The sequence below is a fragment of the Sparus aurata genome, chromosome 20 (genome assembly GCF_900880675.1).
Source record: "Sparus aurata chromosome 20, fSpaAur1.1, whole genome shotgun sequence".
NCBI lineage: Eukaryota > Metazoa > Chordata > Actinopteri > Spariformes > Sparidae > Sparus > Sparus aurata.
Window position 1 is genome coordinate 6190765 of NC_044206.1, and position 19043 is coordinate 6209807.

The following is a 19043-nucleotide window of genomic DNA, read 5'->3' on the forward strand; positions in this document are numbered from 1 at the left end:
GACTTCATCCTCCCCCAACACACACACGCACACACACACACACACACACACACACACACACACACACACACACACACGCACACACACACACACACACACGGTGTCCTGTCTCTCTCCCATGCCATAATGCCCCCAGTGTGGTCTGGTCAGCCTGGTTGGTCTTTCAGAAAGCGGGCGGCTAACTGGGCTCTTTATTCACGGCTCGTCTCTGATTATTTTCCTTTCTTTAACTACGACATGATCATCTGTGAATGGAACAGATGCAGAAGCTACACAAGCCTCGTTTGACTCCTCTCCTATGAACAAGGCTTATTGGGGAAGGTGAGGTACTTTTTCTATCGAAGACACTGGAGTGCATGTAGATATAAGTCACTCCTTACATGCCCTTCTCACAAAAAGGTTGGCTTCAGGAGCTATTCTATTCAGGTACATTAAGCGCGTGGGTCTATTTAAATTCTGCGCATCCTATAGCTGTGAGCTTGGTCCTCCTCTCACCTTGGTGATGTAGTACACACACTGCTGGAAGGCGAGCATGATGACCTCCTCCAGGACAGCCATCGTCTCCTCACTGGCTGAACGGACACATGACAACCGCAGCTCCAACAGGGCTGAAAATCACAAACACACAGACCGCTATCTGTAAATGCTCCAGTGACATATTCAATGTATGTTTTGGTTTCACAAGGCAACTTGAAACTAGCTGTCGGTGAGTTAGAATAAAAAATTGGAAATATCCTAGAATGTCATCAGCAAACTCTCCTTTTTTAGTCTTATAAGAATGTGAGGATGATGAATAATGATCCAGTGTGTTGACAGACTGCAGAGGATTACGTTTTTTTGGAATTGACTGCATCTTGTGCGCAAGACAGGTAACACTTGAAATAATTCCTACTTTGGGCAGCTTTCATTTTCCATACATCCACCACGAACTCAGTAGGTGACTAACCTAACTTCTCCACCTCCTCATAGTCCTTTTCTTCTTTCTCATCATCATTGTTGGTTCTCCACTCCAGAATAAGCGGCAGCTGGAACTGGATGAACTGCAGCAGCTCCAGACTGTTGGACATCCACCCCACAAGGGGGCGCAGTCCTGACACCAGGCTGAGAGCCTTGATGTTCGCTCGGTTTAAGCCTTCACCTTCTGGACTGAAATATATAATAATCTATTATCATCTCAGTGTTGTCTGTAGAATGTAATGTCATAGTTTGCTGCAGAAAAACAACAAGGTGTACTTACACTTCAGGCTGAACGGCAGCTAGGTCCTTAGTGTGCTCCTGCGTGACAATAAAGGAGACAGCAAGGTGATAACATTATAGTAACTGACTTCATTTAATTGCATTTTCTGAAAAAAACATTGAAAATGGGAAGAAGATAAGATACAATTATAAGAATTGCTTATCCCTAATCTCCCATCATATACACCACAGGGTGGACACAAGGAGTTATAAGAACATTCATTTACATAAAAACACGTGTAGTTAGCTTTAAGAGGAAACTTGGCCCCAAACTTAACAACATTAACATTACTTAAAAATTACGCATTAAGTTCAAAGAGATGATAAATTGAGCTGTGATCCCCACTGAGCCATCACTTTCTCCCACACTCTTTGCATTTTGTCTGTATGGTATTAGTTATCTTAGATGAAGTGCACATCACAGCAGATGACCCAAGGCAATTATATATATTATAATTCATATAATATAGTATATATTATTTACAGTGTTGGGGGCGACGCTTTCCAAAATCACTAACACAGTCGTATATTACTTTTAGTGGTAACAGAGTAATATAATGAGTTACTAATGATATTTCAGTAATATATTACTAGTTATGTCACGCAATGCGTTACAACCCGCATTAGTGACCGAATTGAAGAATTAATTTAGTTTTTTTAAGAATCCATCAGAAGCGTACATGACCATATTATATAGGCCATGTGTGTCAATATATTTATTTATGTTGTTTGTTTCGGACATGTCAATTCATAAGCATCACATTTCATCATTGTTCAAATAATACAACACACATGGCCGAAAGGGAAAAGCGGGAGAAGCCAAAGCTTATCAAGTCCCGCCCCCATTACCCACAGTATAAAATCTTCATTCTGATCTTTTCTTGTCTTTTGCAAATTACTTTTTTCTTTTCTTCTCTTTTTTTCTTTTGTTATGACCTTTGACAAAACATATTACAGCAGTAGCATACAGAGCTGAATTCAAGCTCTAGACAGTACATACAGATTACATGTGTGTCTGCACATGTGTCCATATTAGTCCATCATGAGTGAACAACAGTCTCATCTTATGGCCTCATCTTATAGCCAGGCTTGCCACAAAGTCAGAATATCCAATTGAGAGAGAGCAAAAGTCCAGTGTATTTATTATTTGTTGAGATGGTGTTGGGATGGTGTAAGAGCCCTTTAATGCATTTTCATGTTATTCATCAGTATAGCTAAATGATGAAGCCTTATCCTCCGAGCGCACTTTGGATCACATTCTTGAATCTCAGATGTCCATGCATTCCTTGTTGTGGGGACTAAAATAAGTCCCCAGAACTTATTGTCTTGTCATGTCATTATAGGCTATATCATTAAAGGTATAGGACTGTCGGTTTCATATGACGTAAGCCTACGATTAAAAATATTTATTCAAACAGCATAATATATAAGACCTCACCCCTGTGTCCAATGCCATTCCTCTGTTTAATAAGATCGAGCCTATGCAATTGTTCTTTGTGGGTTATTTGGGCTTTTTTTTTTTAAAGAAACTTAAAAGTACTGTTATAAGAAATATATGACTCTGCCCATTCAGTAATATTGTAACAGAGTTTATTACTTTAAAATGAAGGTAAAAAGTAATATATTATATATTGCATTATGAAGTAACTTGCCCAACACTGATTATGTGTCCAGTATATTATGCCTGGAGCTTCATAAATGTGTCTGGCCTCGGATATGTTGTGTGTTAGTTTACTTGTGGTAGTCACACACAAATTAATTTGAAACTGTTGACCATGCAGGCATTGTATTAAGTGAAACTAATTTACAAGAATTTTTTTTACACCCCTTAATTAGAAAGGGCCTGAATGTACAGCAAAATGAATGCCACTGCATTGTATTGTTAAGGTGCATAATGGCACTAGGATTCCAACTGACTTACTGAGCAGCGTCGCTCTGCTTGAAAAAAAAAAGGTTATAAATTTACATCACAAAAAACCGAACAGTATAATTCAGTTGCTCCCAGTATTTGGACAATGAAAGTACTGCAGGTGAATAAATGACAGGTTCAACTTTTTAAAATTTCGTAATACATTTTGAGATCATCATAGAATTTTCATGATTAAATAAATACATTTGAAAAAGTAATAAAAACTGATTAAACAAGCGAGTTCGAGTACATGTTCATGTTCATTTATCTGACCTAGTTGCGTTGATTAGGATGAATAATTTTAAGTGCGTTGCCTCAGGCTCACAGAGAAACAAACACAACTTGTGCTTTGATCACAGTTCTGATTAAAAGTCTGGATGGGCCCAAGGAGATTGTTACATTTACATTTTTTTTTGCTAGAAACATCTGGTGGGTAAGATTAAACCTTATGGTGGGCCTACAGTCTTATTTTCTTTTTGACGTTTTTTTTAATTAAAGAAGGGGAAATGCTGTCAGAGCTAACGAGCTAGCGAACAGTCAGTCAGATAACAGCTTGCTTACTGGCATACCTAACTACTAGTAAGCAAGGTCGTTTCTCCCCGCGACTCACCCACATGGCACTCTGGACTCCACTTGCAATAAGCAGCAGCAGCCTGCGCATGTCTGAGGTATGAAGACATATGGACGAATACTGGAGACACAGGCACAGCAAAAATGCAGCAGTTAGTGGCGGCCTGTCTTTGATGCTGCTACTTCCTGTGGCGACAATCTCTCTGACAATGCGATGCTCGTCCTCACTCCGATATCTCAGGGTCAGGCTGCGCCCGTCGGCTGATTTTAAAAAGGGAAAGACTCTGTTTTGGGACAGTTTGCTGCTGGATCCCAGGGGGTCAGAGCCGTTTGTGATGCAGGTGCTGCACAGCATCATCTCTCCAGTATGACGTGTTGCGGTGGTGGACGTGTGATGACCCAGCATCCAGGGGACAGCAGTCATGTTGGGCTCAGGAACAGCATTGTGCACTTCCTTTGATGTAAACAAGGGAAAACAAGAATCATGAAGTATGAGTTACATGTATGTTTATATGTTCGTACGGGAATTTAGGAATGAAAATCTGACTAGATTAGGGTGACCATTTGGTCCCTGTTTTCCGCTGACAGTTTTTGGTGACGTGTACCCGGCTGGAGCTGTCCCCATCAAATGTCCTTATTGTTATATTCAGATTGGAAAGGTCTGTCTGGTTTGTGGTGTTTCTGTACTATACTAGGTTTGTAAAGTCAGTGGTTGAATGTACATTTGTAAGTAGATTATTCAAGTACCGTACTTGGGTGTACATTTGAGTAGCTTGTACTTCACTTGAGTATTTCCATTTTGTGAAACTTTGGTGTATACTTCTACTCAACTGCATCTCAGGAACAAAGGCTGTACTTCTACTCCACCACATCTGTCTTTTACAGTTTTTCCTCCCCCTTCTGTCCGTGTATGTCCAGATGTGTTAATGTTGAATGTTGTAGAATGTGCTTGGACAATTCTATTCCTTCTTAAGCTAAATAAACCCTTTAAAAAACAACAACTTTGGATTAGATGGAAAATTCATCGTCACAAATCTCAGAAACATCGGATGTAATAGTAAAAAACTGACAGGGACCCTCACAATACTCTCACTTTTCATACTTTCAGTAGCCTACTTTAAGTAGTACCTGCACCATAGTTGTATTACAGAAAATGAACATGGTCAAAAAACGTGAAACCAGAATTATCCCTGTTTTTTTTTAATTTCATAGATAATAACAAGATCAGAAATCTGGTCATTTTATACTGGATAGATACAAAAAAATAGCAGATACTTTGCACATGTAAAATAGGCTCTCACCTTACTGTCTCGTACTCTTTCCTTATGAGCCGAAGCTAAGGGATCCTTGAAGAGAAACAGGTAGTGCTGTCCAAGCCCGATGACATCACCAGGGTTAAGCTGCACCTCTTTGCTAAGCACTTCGCCGTTCCTCGTGACCGTAGCGTTCGGACAAGGGTGCAGCACGGTGGGGCTGCCAGCGCTGTGCCGCTGGAAACAGCAGTGTCTCGGATAGATGTCAGCGGCAAACAGGAGGATGTCAGGCTTCGCGCTATCTTCATGATAATTTTCCCCACCAAATACAATGTTTGGCTCAGCAAGTAGGTAGATGACAAAGTCCTAAGTGCAGAGAAAAGTGACAGGTTACAATACACTCTGCATCCATTGAGAGGATGTTCTTCGTTCTTTTGACTGAATCCGAAATTCACTGGGAATGTGACATCGTCCTTTGGTTTTCTATGGATGTGTTCCTTTAAAGTTTTAACCTAGTAAGTCCAATACCTGATATCTGTGTATCAGCCAATGCCGAGAACCAATCCAATACCAGTGCATGCAGGGCCAGTGCAAGAGTAGAGACAGGTCACATCAATACAAATCCTTCCACGATCAGACATGCTTCATCGAAAACGGACATGCTTCAGATGATATCCGTAGGCTTTTCAACTTAATCAATCACAAATCTTATCGCAAAAAAAAAAACACAAAAAACATAATTACAACTGCAAGCAGTGTGATGAAGGGATCCTCTCACCCCTGAGCGCATCAGGACGTGTGGCCTTTTTGGAATTGGGGCTGTTGACAGACTTGTTTCCCCTATGTGACACTAAAGAAAGCGGACTAATAACACGCTTCAGGATGTCAGGAGTAGACCACACAATGGAAATTTCATATGAATGAATAATGATTTTCAGGCAAGGCTACTTCCTGTTGACAGTGGGTGGCACAGTGACTACACCTGTTAAATGACATGAAGAAGTGTAATGGGCAAGTCTCTGATCAAACATGAAACTTAGGAAAGATTGGACCATTGACCAAGTACTTCCTGTTTCATGGTGAGTAATTCTTGCCACTGCATTGGCGCCCAATGAGAACTCAGAATTTTTCAATATATACCATCATCAAGGCCTTAAGGGTTTTCTCATGAAATCTGAGGTGGATTTGGTCAACCTGCTAGCAGGGGTACACGGAAGTATAAAAACATGTCAGATCCATGTGTGAGGCAGATGTGGCCATCCGGCTCGAACAGTATCTCACAGCGTAAGAAATGAGAGAAAAATTCAAAATGGTAGACTTCTTGTTGGGTTGAAGAAAGGACACAGGGTAATGTTTTCTAGTATAGGGAGTAGTTTAATTCTGTGGGAGTATTGATCAAGAAAGAGTTGTGCGGAACGGAAAGGAACTTTTTCTTAACTATTATTAGAAACTATGAGCAGAAGTGCAGTCAGGTAGAAGTATTTAGGTGGAATAAACCTTCAAAACTGGTACCAAAAATATTAATGTAGGGTCCTGAAACTGCGATCCTGAAAGTGCAGCCTCCATTACTGCAGGAATGTAGTGGTGATCTTATGTGCAGAATTCCATTGTTCCCATTACTCTGCTTTTGGAGAGACATTACTCAAGTCACCATCCCAACTAAATAAAGAAACCCACTACTCATTTTTCTCACTATCGCCAAGGGTGTCATCTTTCAAAACTGAAAATCCCCCAGATCTTGCAGCATCTCCTGCTGGATCAACTCACTTGAGAAAAACACATTTCAATCACAAGAATAAGAGTGTACAGGATAGTATCAGACAGACATTTTCAGTCCTTCATGATACCTGGAATACATTCACAATTCAACTAAACTTCAAACCCAAACCAATGTACTGTACATGAACCCAGGTCACCCCATGACACACCACCATACTCCACCTTTTTAATCTTTCCACTACCATTCATTTAACACTCACACACCTGCCATTCGCGTGCACCCTGATTCATAGAAATCCGCACACTGACATAGGTTCTCTGACATTACACACATTCATCCAACAGAAATGCGTAGCTTCCTCATTCTCGCTTACTTTTCCCTCTAACTTTTCTTGGTGCCATGTCCACCAAACTGTTCAAACTGGCTGCTAAATGCCAATCAGATAACCCATTGCTCCAAGTAGAGGTGTTAGTATTGTTTTTAGCCGTGCTTCATTCTTATTAATGATGTATACACTGAACAAAAATATAAACTTAACACTTTTGTTCTTGCTCCCATTTTTCATGAGCTGAACTCAAAGATCTAAAACTTTTTCTATATACAAAAAAAGATCCATTTCTCTCAAATATTGTTCACAAATCTGTCTAAACCTGTGTTAGTGAGCACTTCTCCTTTGCTGAGATAATCCATCCCACCTCACCGGTGTGGCATATCAAGATGCTGATTAGACAGCATGACTATTGCACAATAAAAGGCCACTCTGAAATGTGCAGTTGTGCTTTATTGGGGGGGTCTGCGGGGGTCAGAAAACCAGTCAGTATCTGGTGTGACCACCATTTGCCTCACATCTCCTTCGCATAGAGTTGATCAGGTTGTTGACTGTCAGGTCGAGACCCCGATGAGGACGACGAGCATGCAGATGAGCTTCCCTGAGGCGGTTTCTGACAGTTTGCGCAGAAATTCTTTGGTTATGCAAACCGATTGTTGCAGCAGCTGTCCGGGTGGCTGGTCTCAGACCATCTTGGAGGTGAGCATGCCGGATGCGGAGGTCCTGGGCTGGTGTGGTTACACGTGGTCTGCGGTTGTGAGGCCAGTTGGATGTACTGCCAAATTGTCTGAGACGCCTTTGGAGACGGCTTGTGGTAGAGAGATGAACATTCAACTCACAGGCAACAGCTCTGGTGGACATTCCTGCAGTCAGCATGCCAACTGAACGCTCCCTCAAAACCTGCGACATCAGTGGCATTGTGCTGTGTGATAAAACTGCACATTTCAGAGTGGCCTTTTATTGTGGCCAGCATAAGGCACACCTGTGCAATGATCATGCCGTCTAATCAGCATCTTGACATGCCACGCCTGTGAGGTGGGATGGATTATCTCGGCAAAGGAGAAGTGCTCACTAACACAGATTTAGACAGATTTGTGAACAATATTTGAGAGAAATGGCTCTTTTGTGTATATAGAAAATGTTTTAGATCTTTGAGTTCAGCTCATGAAAAATGGGGGCAAAAACAAAAGGGTTGCGTTTATATTTTTGTTCAGTGTATGTGTGTGTATGTATGGGGAATTCAAGAAAATCAGGCAAAAATGTATAAAACTAGAACTGAGGGTGAATTCCTATTCTGTCACATCAGTTTGGGACAGTGTAGAACATTTGAGATCTAATATGACACATGGGCATGTATAACTTCCTCCACCAGCCACATAAGAACAGTGTCTCTTAGTCTAATCTGTCTAATCATGTGGAGGTCTTAGTCTTAGTCTTGATCCCAGCCCGATTAACCAACCAAAGTTAGATTAATCGCAATGAGCAGCAAGCATAATATGCAGGGATTTGGCCTATTATGTTCGACATTCCCCTCACTGAATTAATTCACAGATAAACTCTGTAAAGCTTGTTCATAATAGTGTTTCTCACGGGTGGGTCTTTTGAGAGAACAACTGTGACGCAGAGTCAAAATCACAGCGGTGTTTTGAGGATTAGCCTCTGGTGCGCAGCAGTTAAAACGACCATGTGTAATCAGCCAGGAAGCAGTGCCAGGGCTGTCTTTTTCTGTTTCCTGATCGGTGTTTTGACACACAGTTTTTCTACGCAATGCTGACGTCCTTCAAATGATTATCCCCTCTGACTTTCTCTTCAAACTGAGGAAAACATGCTGTTAGAGCTGCAACTCTGATGTATTTTTCTTCTAGAACTTAGAGGGCTTAATGCAATACTTTTTTTTTTTTTTTTTTTTTTACTGCTGATCAGTTTTAAACCATTTTGTAAAGATTTGTAAAATCAGCCTGCATGGATGTGAGTAACAGTGAGTTGACTGTCCATGTAGAGGACATGGACACTCAGAAACAGCATTGTGCTCAGCATTTGAATGCATCCCTGTTTGACCTATAAGCATGTTTGTGTTTTCAAAGGCTTTTTCGTATGAGCAATATTTAATGTTCAAACGCTCAGGAAATGTGTGGCTGGGGTTTGCTGGTGTGATAACTTCTCAATTACGATAAAGAGATAAAAAAAACAAAAAAAAACAAAAACATCTTGAGTGTGAGAGTGTTACTAAAGTTAGCCTGAACTCTGATAGCATCCAAAAGCGGCTTGCACACACTGAGAAAAAACGACATAATGGATAGTGGTATGCTCTTCTTGCTCGTACCTTCCATCCATCTGAACTAATGTTTAGTTAGTTGACAATGTCCAACAACCTCCTTGGCCCTGAAAGTAATACTCAGTTACTACTGTTGGTAATAAACTAGTTTGCAGGTTCAACATACTACTCTGAGTTTTTTTAAAGGGTTATGACACAGTTTCAATTTAATAGCCATGCCTCTATAGGACTTACATAAACATTAAAGATTATCAGAGAGAAGACTGGCTATTTCTATATAGTTAGCCTGCACTTATGTCACTGGGTCCAACTCCTCACAAAATCAGACTAAATGATTTACGCCATGCAGACTAGAAGAGCCTGTGTTACCTTTTTTACAAGGAACATTTTTGCAGTAAGTAGTAAGTTAGCCAAATTAAAAGGAAGCAACAGGAGTTTTAGGTCTGGGGGATTTATTTTTTTTGACAGACCGCATTAAAACACTTGGTCGGCCATTCGATGGATCAAGAGAATTCTGGGATTTGAAAGGGTTCAAACCGATGCTGAATTGATTGTTTTTCCCAACGGGGGAACTGTTGATACCTTTAGCTTTCTCAACAAAATTACTGTTACCAGGCAACCATATCTGTTAGATCTATGTTTTTTTAATTTATTCCGAATATGCAAAATGGAACACGGCTTCCTGATTGCTATTTAACAAATTATTTACACAACATAATATGGAAATGAAGATTTTGAGGAAGCAATGTTCAGTAAGTTTAATTTGTTTCAGCATTGTTTTATTACACAGTTTAACCTTACACTTCCAGAACAAATGTATGTACTAACCACACTGAATCTCAAAATCTCGTCCTCTCCCTGAGTCATATATATTGTCATCAGCAATGGTCAGAGACAAGTAGACAACAGGTTTCCTGATACCATTCTGCAGGGATTACACACTGTGTCTGTTTTCAACACTGTTAACGTTAGCTTCTCCCATTTTAGGTAATGCATGTAACAAAAAGTTTGGTGATTTGATGTTTCTTGCTGACATCTACCTAGAAGATTTTATGTGCCTGTACTGTCAACGTTTTATGAAAGAATCAAATCATTTCTGACACAGTTTTAACTGTACTAGGTGTGTGTCTTGAATGAGATACCTGTGCGAGGCTGCAGCCCTGCAGCAGCAGCAGGTACGGGCAGTCCTGAGGAGGGTGAATGGAGTACTGTGTGGTGTTATCATCGCTGCTCTCCGTCTCCTCCCTCTCCGACTCCTCTCCTTCCCGCTTGCCTCTCGGCCTCGGCGGACAGAGGGTCTCTGTTTTGGCGTGCAGCCCACCGTCCCCCTCAGAGGGAACCGCGAGGCCGTGAGTGTGATTCTGATCTGGGCACGTTTTTGGGTGCACTAAGGTTTGACTCTGGCTCTCGCTTTGATCCTCATGACATTTCTCATGAACTGTGTCCTGTATGGTCACCGTGTCGGAATCTAAGAGGTCCATCTCGCTTTTGCTCCTCCACAGTTTGTGGCTTCGGCCCATGGTCCTCTCAATAAGGGTGGAGGTCACTCTAGAGCGGCTCTTCTGCAGCTTTCGAGCCTGGGCATTGATACCTAACGGGGTAAAAAACAAATAACACCGTCGGGAATTAGACTGAACAAGTCTGTTTAAATGTGTGAAAATTGAACCGCTTTATAATTACGTTAAGTACGGGGGTAATGGAATGCAGTGATAGGGCAACACCCATTTTTTTTTTTTTTTCCCTGAAGCGAGCTGAGATGTGTGTGCGTGCCTGTGTGTGTTCGCTCATTTGTACATTGTCTGTTTATGCCAGAGTCAACACTGAGAAGCCCCGTTCAGGAAACAGACCTCAGTGGAAAGAAAGACAGAGCTCATGGAAATGAAAAAAAAAAAAAAAGTTCACCCATGAGCAGGCATCCACAGGCTGACACTGATACTGTAGAAGCCTATCACAGGCGGCCTCATTCATAAAATCAGAACACAAAACAGGACGCACGTTCGCACCGTGACCACAGCTGTGTCAACCACGGCTCCAGAAATGACAGACAGCGGTCCACCCGGGACATTAACAGTGCCATAAAGTGTTTGTTTTCAGCATCTACGGACAGCTCTGGGTATTTTTTCCGCAGCATCATGCATTGTAAATATCAGTGGATTCAGTAGTCTGCTGCGTAAAGCTGTGTGTTTTCTCAGCGTCATATTAAAAAAGATTAAAAGGGGTGTGTCACTGCAAGCGGCTGTCATAAAATGTCCAGTGTCTTTCAATAATTTGTAACAGAAATTTAAAAGAAAGAGAAAAAGAGACATTGCAGACCTATTAAAATCAAGTTTGGTCTGTGTGGCTTGGATGATTTCACTGGAAAAAAGAGCACGCCAACTAATTACATTTTCACTGGAAGAACTCTAAAACTGGATTTAATACGGACATAAATGGCAGAAACTTGTATTCTAAGACACGCAAGACACCCTTAGTTAGGATGTGGCACGATGAGAAAAGGTCAGTCCCTGGAGCACCCTGAGGCGACAGTCACACACCGTACCAGCAGTGATGGTGTCTTTGTCTTTGGATGTCTTCTCCTCCACCAGACTTCTCCTCAGGATTTCAAACCGCCTTGCCAGGCCTTCTCTGGGTTTCCATAGTGACTGAAGGAGGAGGGGCTTCTCATTGTCGCCCACGACCCTGAACCCTTCTGTCCTCCACTGATGGTTGCCAGTGGAGCCAATGGTGTCACAGAGAACGTAAGACTCTGCCTCCTCCTTACTCAAGCCATACCTACAAGATATGAATGTAATCATGAAAATGACACAACTAACTGATTCAGCATTTGTTTTTTAACTTCTTGGTTGATTGCACTGTAAATCACACGTGATGAAAGTCTCTACTGTACTTAAAGCCCTCATGTTGATAGCCTCTCAGACAACCACTTAACGAGCCACAACTTATCCACACTCACAAAACATCCGACCTGGTGATATTCGACTGATTCACTTGACAGCAACACAGACAGAACATTTTTTTCCCTAACAATGTCTCAATTTCCTACACACAATTTAAAGATGACTGAGGTTGTTTGAGAGAAACACAATTATCACTGTAATTGCTAAGCTACAAGCATTAGCACACACCCCATGTGAAGTGGGGTGCCGAGCTCGACCGCACAGGGAGTAATTAAAATCTTTTCAAATCTATTTGAGATCTCTGGGCAGATACAGACAAACTGTATGGAGCCGTTTTCGGTTTCTCTTTTCTTGAATGTTTTCAAACAAGTCTTCTGCTGTTAAGGAGAACGCTGCAGAGCTGCAAAATGCTGTGAAGGTCCAGAAATGTTTTGTGGACTATGAAACCTCACCCTTCCCTCAGCATGGGGGTGAGTAGACAATGACTGAATTTACATTTTTGAGTGAACTGATCATTTAAACATATGGCATTATTATGAATATTTTGAAAGAAGCTTTAATTGCAGTACTACGTGGTGGCTAAAAAAGACAATGTATTTGGAAAAAAGAACACTTTCTTCCTGTCACAAATTAAAATTACAATTAAAAAATGTACCTTTGCTAAGTTTAATACAATCAGGGTATTTTATTGCTACACGGCTTAGTTAGGCCCGTATGACTCATAGCTAGTGTTTTAAACTTTATATTAGATATTTGCATATTTGCACATCCAGAAGAATGTCCTTTCATTTTGGAGTATTTTTTCTGGACACAATACAGATGTCAGTCAAATATTCACACTACTTCAAGCTGTAGTTTGTCATCAACCAACTCCTTAGAGCTCTTTCTCAGTAATGTTCTCCACTTGGTTTAACCTGCTGATCTCTAGATTTGTCAGACTGCCACTTGGTGCTTGGTAGGTAGTGTACAGCGGATTTGTAGGAGGTTTTTTCCCCCAACAAAAGAAAGCTGCTTGCTACGGATGGAAGTGGGAATGGTGAGAGTGAACCAAAAGAGCAAAGTTGTTGGCCCTAAAAAACAAACAAGTGAGCTAAAACACTCACAGCTCACAGCTAAAGGCAAAAAGGTCAGGAAACAATTTGTCACCAAATACTATATGCAACTCCCCTCACATTAGTCATTTGATTGATTTTCAATGTACATGTTGATCAGAGCAGCTTTACAATAGAAACATTCAGATCCGCTCACTTAGAGGGTTGTAGCCAGTTTTTCAAAATAAGTAACACCTTATTATGGATATTCCATTGCAGAATCATAATGTGCGTAATGTATTTACAAACCCATCACTATATAAAAGATTTAGTAGTGATATAGTTAAATGTCACAGTTGTGTACATTTTCACTGAGAGAAAAAGAAAAGTGATTTAGTCTTTCCTCTATGGGCTGAATACCGCTTGTATTAATCATTCCATTATGTGTTTGGCTGAAACCTAAGCAAAGACTGACCAACATTCACTCTCCAGAGAGGCTGCCTTAGAGTCCTGGCCAACACTGGCTTACTCTCACACAAGTCTGTTGTACGCTCTGGACCTTTTCAGAACTACTTAATGAACTATATAGCACACTGTGTGCACTACAATATAATCATATTTAACAAAACAGCGGGTGAAGTTAACGTTCAACTGAAGTATACTAGTCACAACAACATGAACATGCTCTCCTTTCATCACCTGCCAACGTTTGCTGGATCAAGGACTGTTTTTATGTACTGCTTTAATATACAAATCATGTTGCACGAAGGTTTATCACAGCACAGGAAGCATGTGGATGGACATAATATAACTCACCCCTTTGTAGACACACAAAGACCCATATATAGAGCATACACATATGGTAGACAGACATGCAAACACACATGCACAGATTACACATGCCCTTACCGGTCAAGGGCCTCTTTGACTAGCTCTTTTGCACTTGAGTGTGTGGTGGCCAAGACGCTCTTATAGTGAGCCCCCTCACAGATTTCATTGCCAAAGATCTTCAGGATGCCTGGAGCGGTTATCTGGTTGGACAGCTCCGATGGGTCGTCCTCTCTTAAGACATCTGCAGAGATCACTGCATGACATCAATAGAAAGAAGTGTCAGTGATGGGTCTCGGTTGTGGTTCATTAGCATTCTGGCAGATTGACATTGACCATAAAACCAGTAGGAAAGACAATCATTGTGCAACAAAAATAAACCTAGCAGAAAAAGTAAAGAAATGTGTGTTTCGCGGATTAATTCTTTGTTGTAACAATGCTTCTGGCAATAAATCTTATACCGCTGGAAAGCCTGTTTATTTCCCTTTTAAATGTTACCATATTGTGGCGGTGTATGGTTCTTCCAAATGTTACTGAGACTCCTGTTTGTTAAATTAATAAATTTGATAAATTGCCAATATGTCTTGTTTCTTCAGACTTCAATCCCTGAATCCACCAAACAAGAGTCAATAGCAGAATAAGATGTTTGGCAGAAAAGATTTGGCTAATCTTTCATGGGCACAACCCACATACTCAGCTCTGCTGCTCATACCACAAATGCATGTTCTTTACAAATATGGTACCATTTAAAAGGGAAATAAACAGGCTTTCCAATGATATAAAATGTATTGCCCAGAAGCATTGTTACAACAAAGAAATAATCTGCCAAACACAAATTTCCTTACTTTTTGTGCTATGTTACCTACATAAAATGTAGGCACCTTCCAAGTGCACTATTTTGTATTAGTGTTACGAACAAACACTGTGCCTTCTCACTCTTTCTTCCCTCTGATAGTAAGTTGACACATACACGGCTGCACCCATACAGGAACGCCTCACTCCACTCTCCGAAAAATAGTCAGAAATAACCTAACTTAAACGTTGTTGTAATAAACAACAACAGACAAGAAGAATAATCTTTATTTGATCCTTCTAGTATGGGCTTTTAAAGCATCCTGAGAGAGCACGAGGCACAGGTTAACCCTCAGACAAACTCTGGATCTTAGCCAGTGCCTTTGGTCAAAGGTGCTGACTGGAATATCAACCTATTTCTGCATGTTTTGATGGTGGGGGAACCCCGCAGTACCCAGAGGAAACCCACACAAGCAATGTGAGAACATGCAAACTCTGCAGATTAAGGCTCTGCCCCAGTGGGACTCAAAACGCCGACCTTCTTGAATGCACCACCATGCTGTACACAGGCTTTATTGTGTCTTTCATTAAAGAAATCAATTAAAATGTTATGCCCTGTTGAACATGGCATTGACTGTACTTTTATACTTTCAGGGTATAGTTCCAGCATTGTGACAACAGTGTGTCATAAATGATAAGCCAATGGTGCATTTATATTAACAGGAACTAATGGAATATGTGTGCTGACTGATGCCAGTTGAGCTGGTTCCTCAATTTCTCTTACAGAATAATGGTATTTAATAGGTAACAATAGGTATTTATATTGGAATTTGTATGTATACTCTGTACATTCAGTTTTTCCAGTGTAAAACTACTAAATAGTCAAGCAGTTTGCACTTTTAAATACCGCCTCTTGTCTTAGTGATGGCTTTGTTTACCCTATAATCAAAGCCCCAGCTGTCAGCAATGTATTATAGCATTTCATATAAAGTTGGGCTACTCACAAGCGACTGATTTTAAAATAATTGGTAAAAATGGAAGCAGCAAAGACTGAAATGCCCTTGCTTTTAGAGTGTCTCAAGCTCCAAAAATGCTGGATCCTACATTTCCCACAATGCAACCTAACATATTTCTGTTGCCTGTCAAAGCATCATGTCAATAGCCATGACCACACTTGATAATGCAGTATTAATTAAACATATGACCCGAATCGATGTTGTCTCAGACAGCTAATTCAGAGCCATAGAAGATTATACAACTTTTCAATGTTTTTCACAGCCTGCTCACTGTGACTTGTCAGCTGACCTTTGTAGCAAAAATGTATCAATAATAAAATGCTACACGCAGCAACAGCAGCCTTATATCTATATCTTCCGATGTCAATACAATTCCAGACCAAACATGCAGGGGAAACGTAAAGTATTTGCCACATACTGCTTCCCTTCCTGGCTTGGATGGACAGCGAGGACCTGATGCCTGCTGTCAGTGACATGTAGCCTGAGTTGGAGCTAGGGCCACGGAGAAAGCCACCTGAGAGTCGGTTGGTATGGCGACGGACACAGCTCTTGCCTGGCGTTCTAACCGCCTTGCCCTCGGCTGACCTGCTGGTGGATGAATGGTCGCTGGACGAAGCTGATCTGATGAGCAGAGGAGAAGGATGGGTCCTTGGGGAGAATTGCGAAAGACACACTGAATCCCTAGCAGCTGATCTGTGCCTTCATCTCTGACTGCGATCAATCGTGGAAAGGAAGGCAGAATGGCTCCCGTTGGGACCAAACAGAGTTTTGTCACCACCGAGTTAAGAGAAGGATGAGGGAAGGAGAGGGAAGTGGTTCACCGAGGAGAGAAAATGAAGGAGTGGAATGATGATGCAAGATAGAACAACAGAAAATAGCAGCTCTGAATTTAAGCAACATTTTAAAAAAAAAATCTATTTGTGTAGCACATCTTACAGACAAAACACCCAGGGTGATTTATGCACCACGGGCCAGTGGAAAGTAAATAAACAAATAAGCTGAAATATGACGGTGACAAGAAAAAAGAAAGTATTAATTAGAAATGAAAACTGAGCACTAGTAGCACAACGTGTAGACGAAACATTAAGACAAAACCTGTCCTCCAGAAGTTCCATCACATTGCAGAATGGTACATACATGTCTGTCCACAGCACAAAGCCGTCCGGGCTCAGTCACCATGCCTCCCTCAGCTCCATCAGTACATTAGTGTAATAATGAGGCGTTGTTTCACATCTGATCAAGCCTGTAATCTTCTTAACATTACGGTCCAAAGGTTCACTGAGGTTACACCACTCGGATGAAAAGACTTATAATGACTAATATGAGTGAAAAAGTTGAAGCCAGTGGTAGAACTACAGAAAGTTCCATAACAGAAGATGACGGAGTGCATGTCAGTATTGTCATTGCATGTTAAGGGCAAAAAAAAAATAAGAATAAAAAAAAAATACATGACTTTAATTGTGCTTTTCGTGAATGTATCTCTCTGAAGTATCTCCCATCAATCATGAAACGTCCTGAGGTGCCTACAGAACAGAAGTAGTAGACTGGGATTTCTCAACTCATTTTCAAGAGCATGAGAAAGTAGTGACAGACTCGATGGAATGATGGAATAAAGTAAGAAAAAACACATCTGGACTACACAGCCATCGCAACTCATTCAGAACTGATGGGCACCAAGAGTCAAAGCGGTGTCTGCCTCCTCCCAGTCATTCATACTCACTGCTGAGAGCCATCGCTCGTCTTCCTCCGCAGCCTCACAAACCGTCTCTTCGGTGAAGATGCAGGTAAACTCGGTGGTCTCGGTGGAAGACAGCGCAAGTCCTCAAACTGACTCATCCCTGTTCCTGCGCGAGTTCAGCTGTCGCGGATCACTTTCAATCAATAAAGCGTTCCTGTCATGTCTCACCAGCCAGTGATGTGTGCAATACAACTGTAAAGTGTCAGGGAGCGGACCAGTCCGAGTCCTGTTTATGACACAGTATAAGTGTCTGCTGCGTGCGGGCGAGGCCGATCGTTTCAAATTGAGAACGAACCCGCTCTCCAGATGTGCCCCGACGGCGCAAATGCATGTAGATGCCAAGCGCGCACACCCGCCCACCCTCACTGAAACTTTCAAAATAAAATCCTCACAGGATGCCTGGGTCTTCTCTTAATTCCAAAACATTTCACCTTATATGCAGTCATTTCATTGAGAAAGACTGAAAACCTGATGAACTGAACCAGAGGACCAACATCTACAAATGAGGGTACAGAATTTCTGTGGCAGGATGCGAGAAACCTTAATATGGCCCTGTTCCGTGATGGAGTTATGTGATCAGGGAGTAGCCTACTGTTAATCCTGACAATTAAAACATGGTATGTAATTTCTGCCACTTCTGTTTGGTCAGGTACACTGACTTCCTTCCTGACTCTCTCCCGAAAGTTATAGCCAGAGGCGACCAAATGAAACATACCGTCAGCATGATAAAATGACAGATGTGAGTTTGAGTGGACTGATGGGTTTAAATATTTGGGTCGTTTTTAAGACATTTTAATGCAGATGTTTCACATTACAGTCGTGGTTAAAAGTTGGCATTCGCCCGTAAAGAACATCTTACCAATTCCAATGATTTCTACTGCTCTAATTTGTATGTGATGAATGAGTGGAAGACATACTACCTTGTCACAAAAAAAACATTGATGAAGTTTGGTTCAATAATGAATGTCTTATAGGTCTTCTGAAAATGTTTCCAAATCTGCTGGTTCAAGATTAAACATACATTAACTTACATGTTGGTGATTATAGAAAGTTCTGTGAATCAGATTTGCTCTGCAGCATGGCTTCTTAACTTCTTCTGAGGGATTCTGATTGATAACGGCTGGTGACTTTTCTGGGTCCATTTTGATAGGGTTTGTTTGATACACTCATCAGACTCAGCCACAAACTCTACAGTGGGACAGTCTAGAGCTCAGCATTGATCTGAAAGAGCTCACTGTTGATTTGAACGAGTCAGGAAAGTCACTTGGAGCCATTTCAAAGCCCTGAGATCAACTGTACGAAACAGCTGCAATTATACAGCGCGTGGCCCAGTTGTGTGACTCCCACGATCAGGAAGAAAACCGTCACCTGCTGCTGAGAGAAAATTGGTCAGGATGGTCAAGAGTCAACCAAAAAACACCAAAAAGCAAGTCTGTAATGAATTAGCAGC

At 41.3% G+C, this 19043-nt stretch overlaps 1 protein-coding gene across 1 annotated transcript in view; it reads right to left on the reverse strand.

Moving 5' to 3' along the window:
* LOC115570924 (ras-associating and dilute domain-containing protein-like) overlaps positions 1–17887 on the reverse strand; it is a 33959-nt gene extending 16072 nt beyond the window's left edge. The window contains exons 1-10 of the mRNA XM_030399726.1: positions 17576–17887; positions 16274–16476; positions 14129–14303; positions 11831–12063; positions 10434–10882; positions 5017–5334; positions 3756–4169; positions 1238–1275; positions 947–1146; positions 496–608 (exon numbers count right to left, since the gene is read on the reverse strand). Of these exons, the coding sequence (XP_030255586.1) occupies positions 496–608; positions 947–1146; positions 1238–1275; positions 3756–4169; positions 5017–5334; positions 10434–10882; positions 11831–12063; positions 14129–14303; positions 16274–16476; positions 17576–17691 (2259 nt within the window). The 5' untranslated portion in view covers positions 17692–17887. The remainder of the gene's footprint in view (positions 1–495; positions 609–946; positions 1147–1237; positions 1276–3755; positions 4170–5016; positions 5335–10433; positions 10883–11830; positions 12064–14128; positions 14304–16273; positions 16477–17575) is intronic.
* Positions 17888–19043: the final 1156 nt, after the last annotated feature.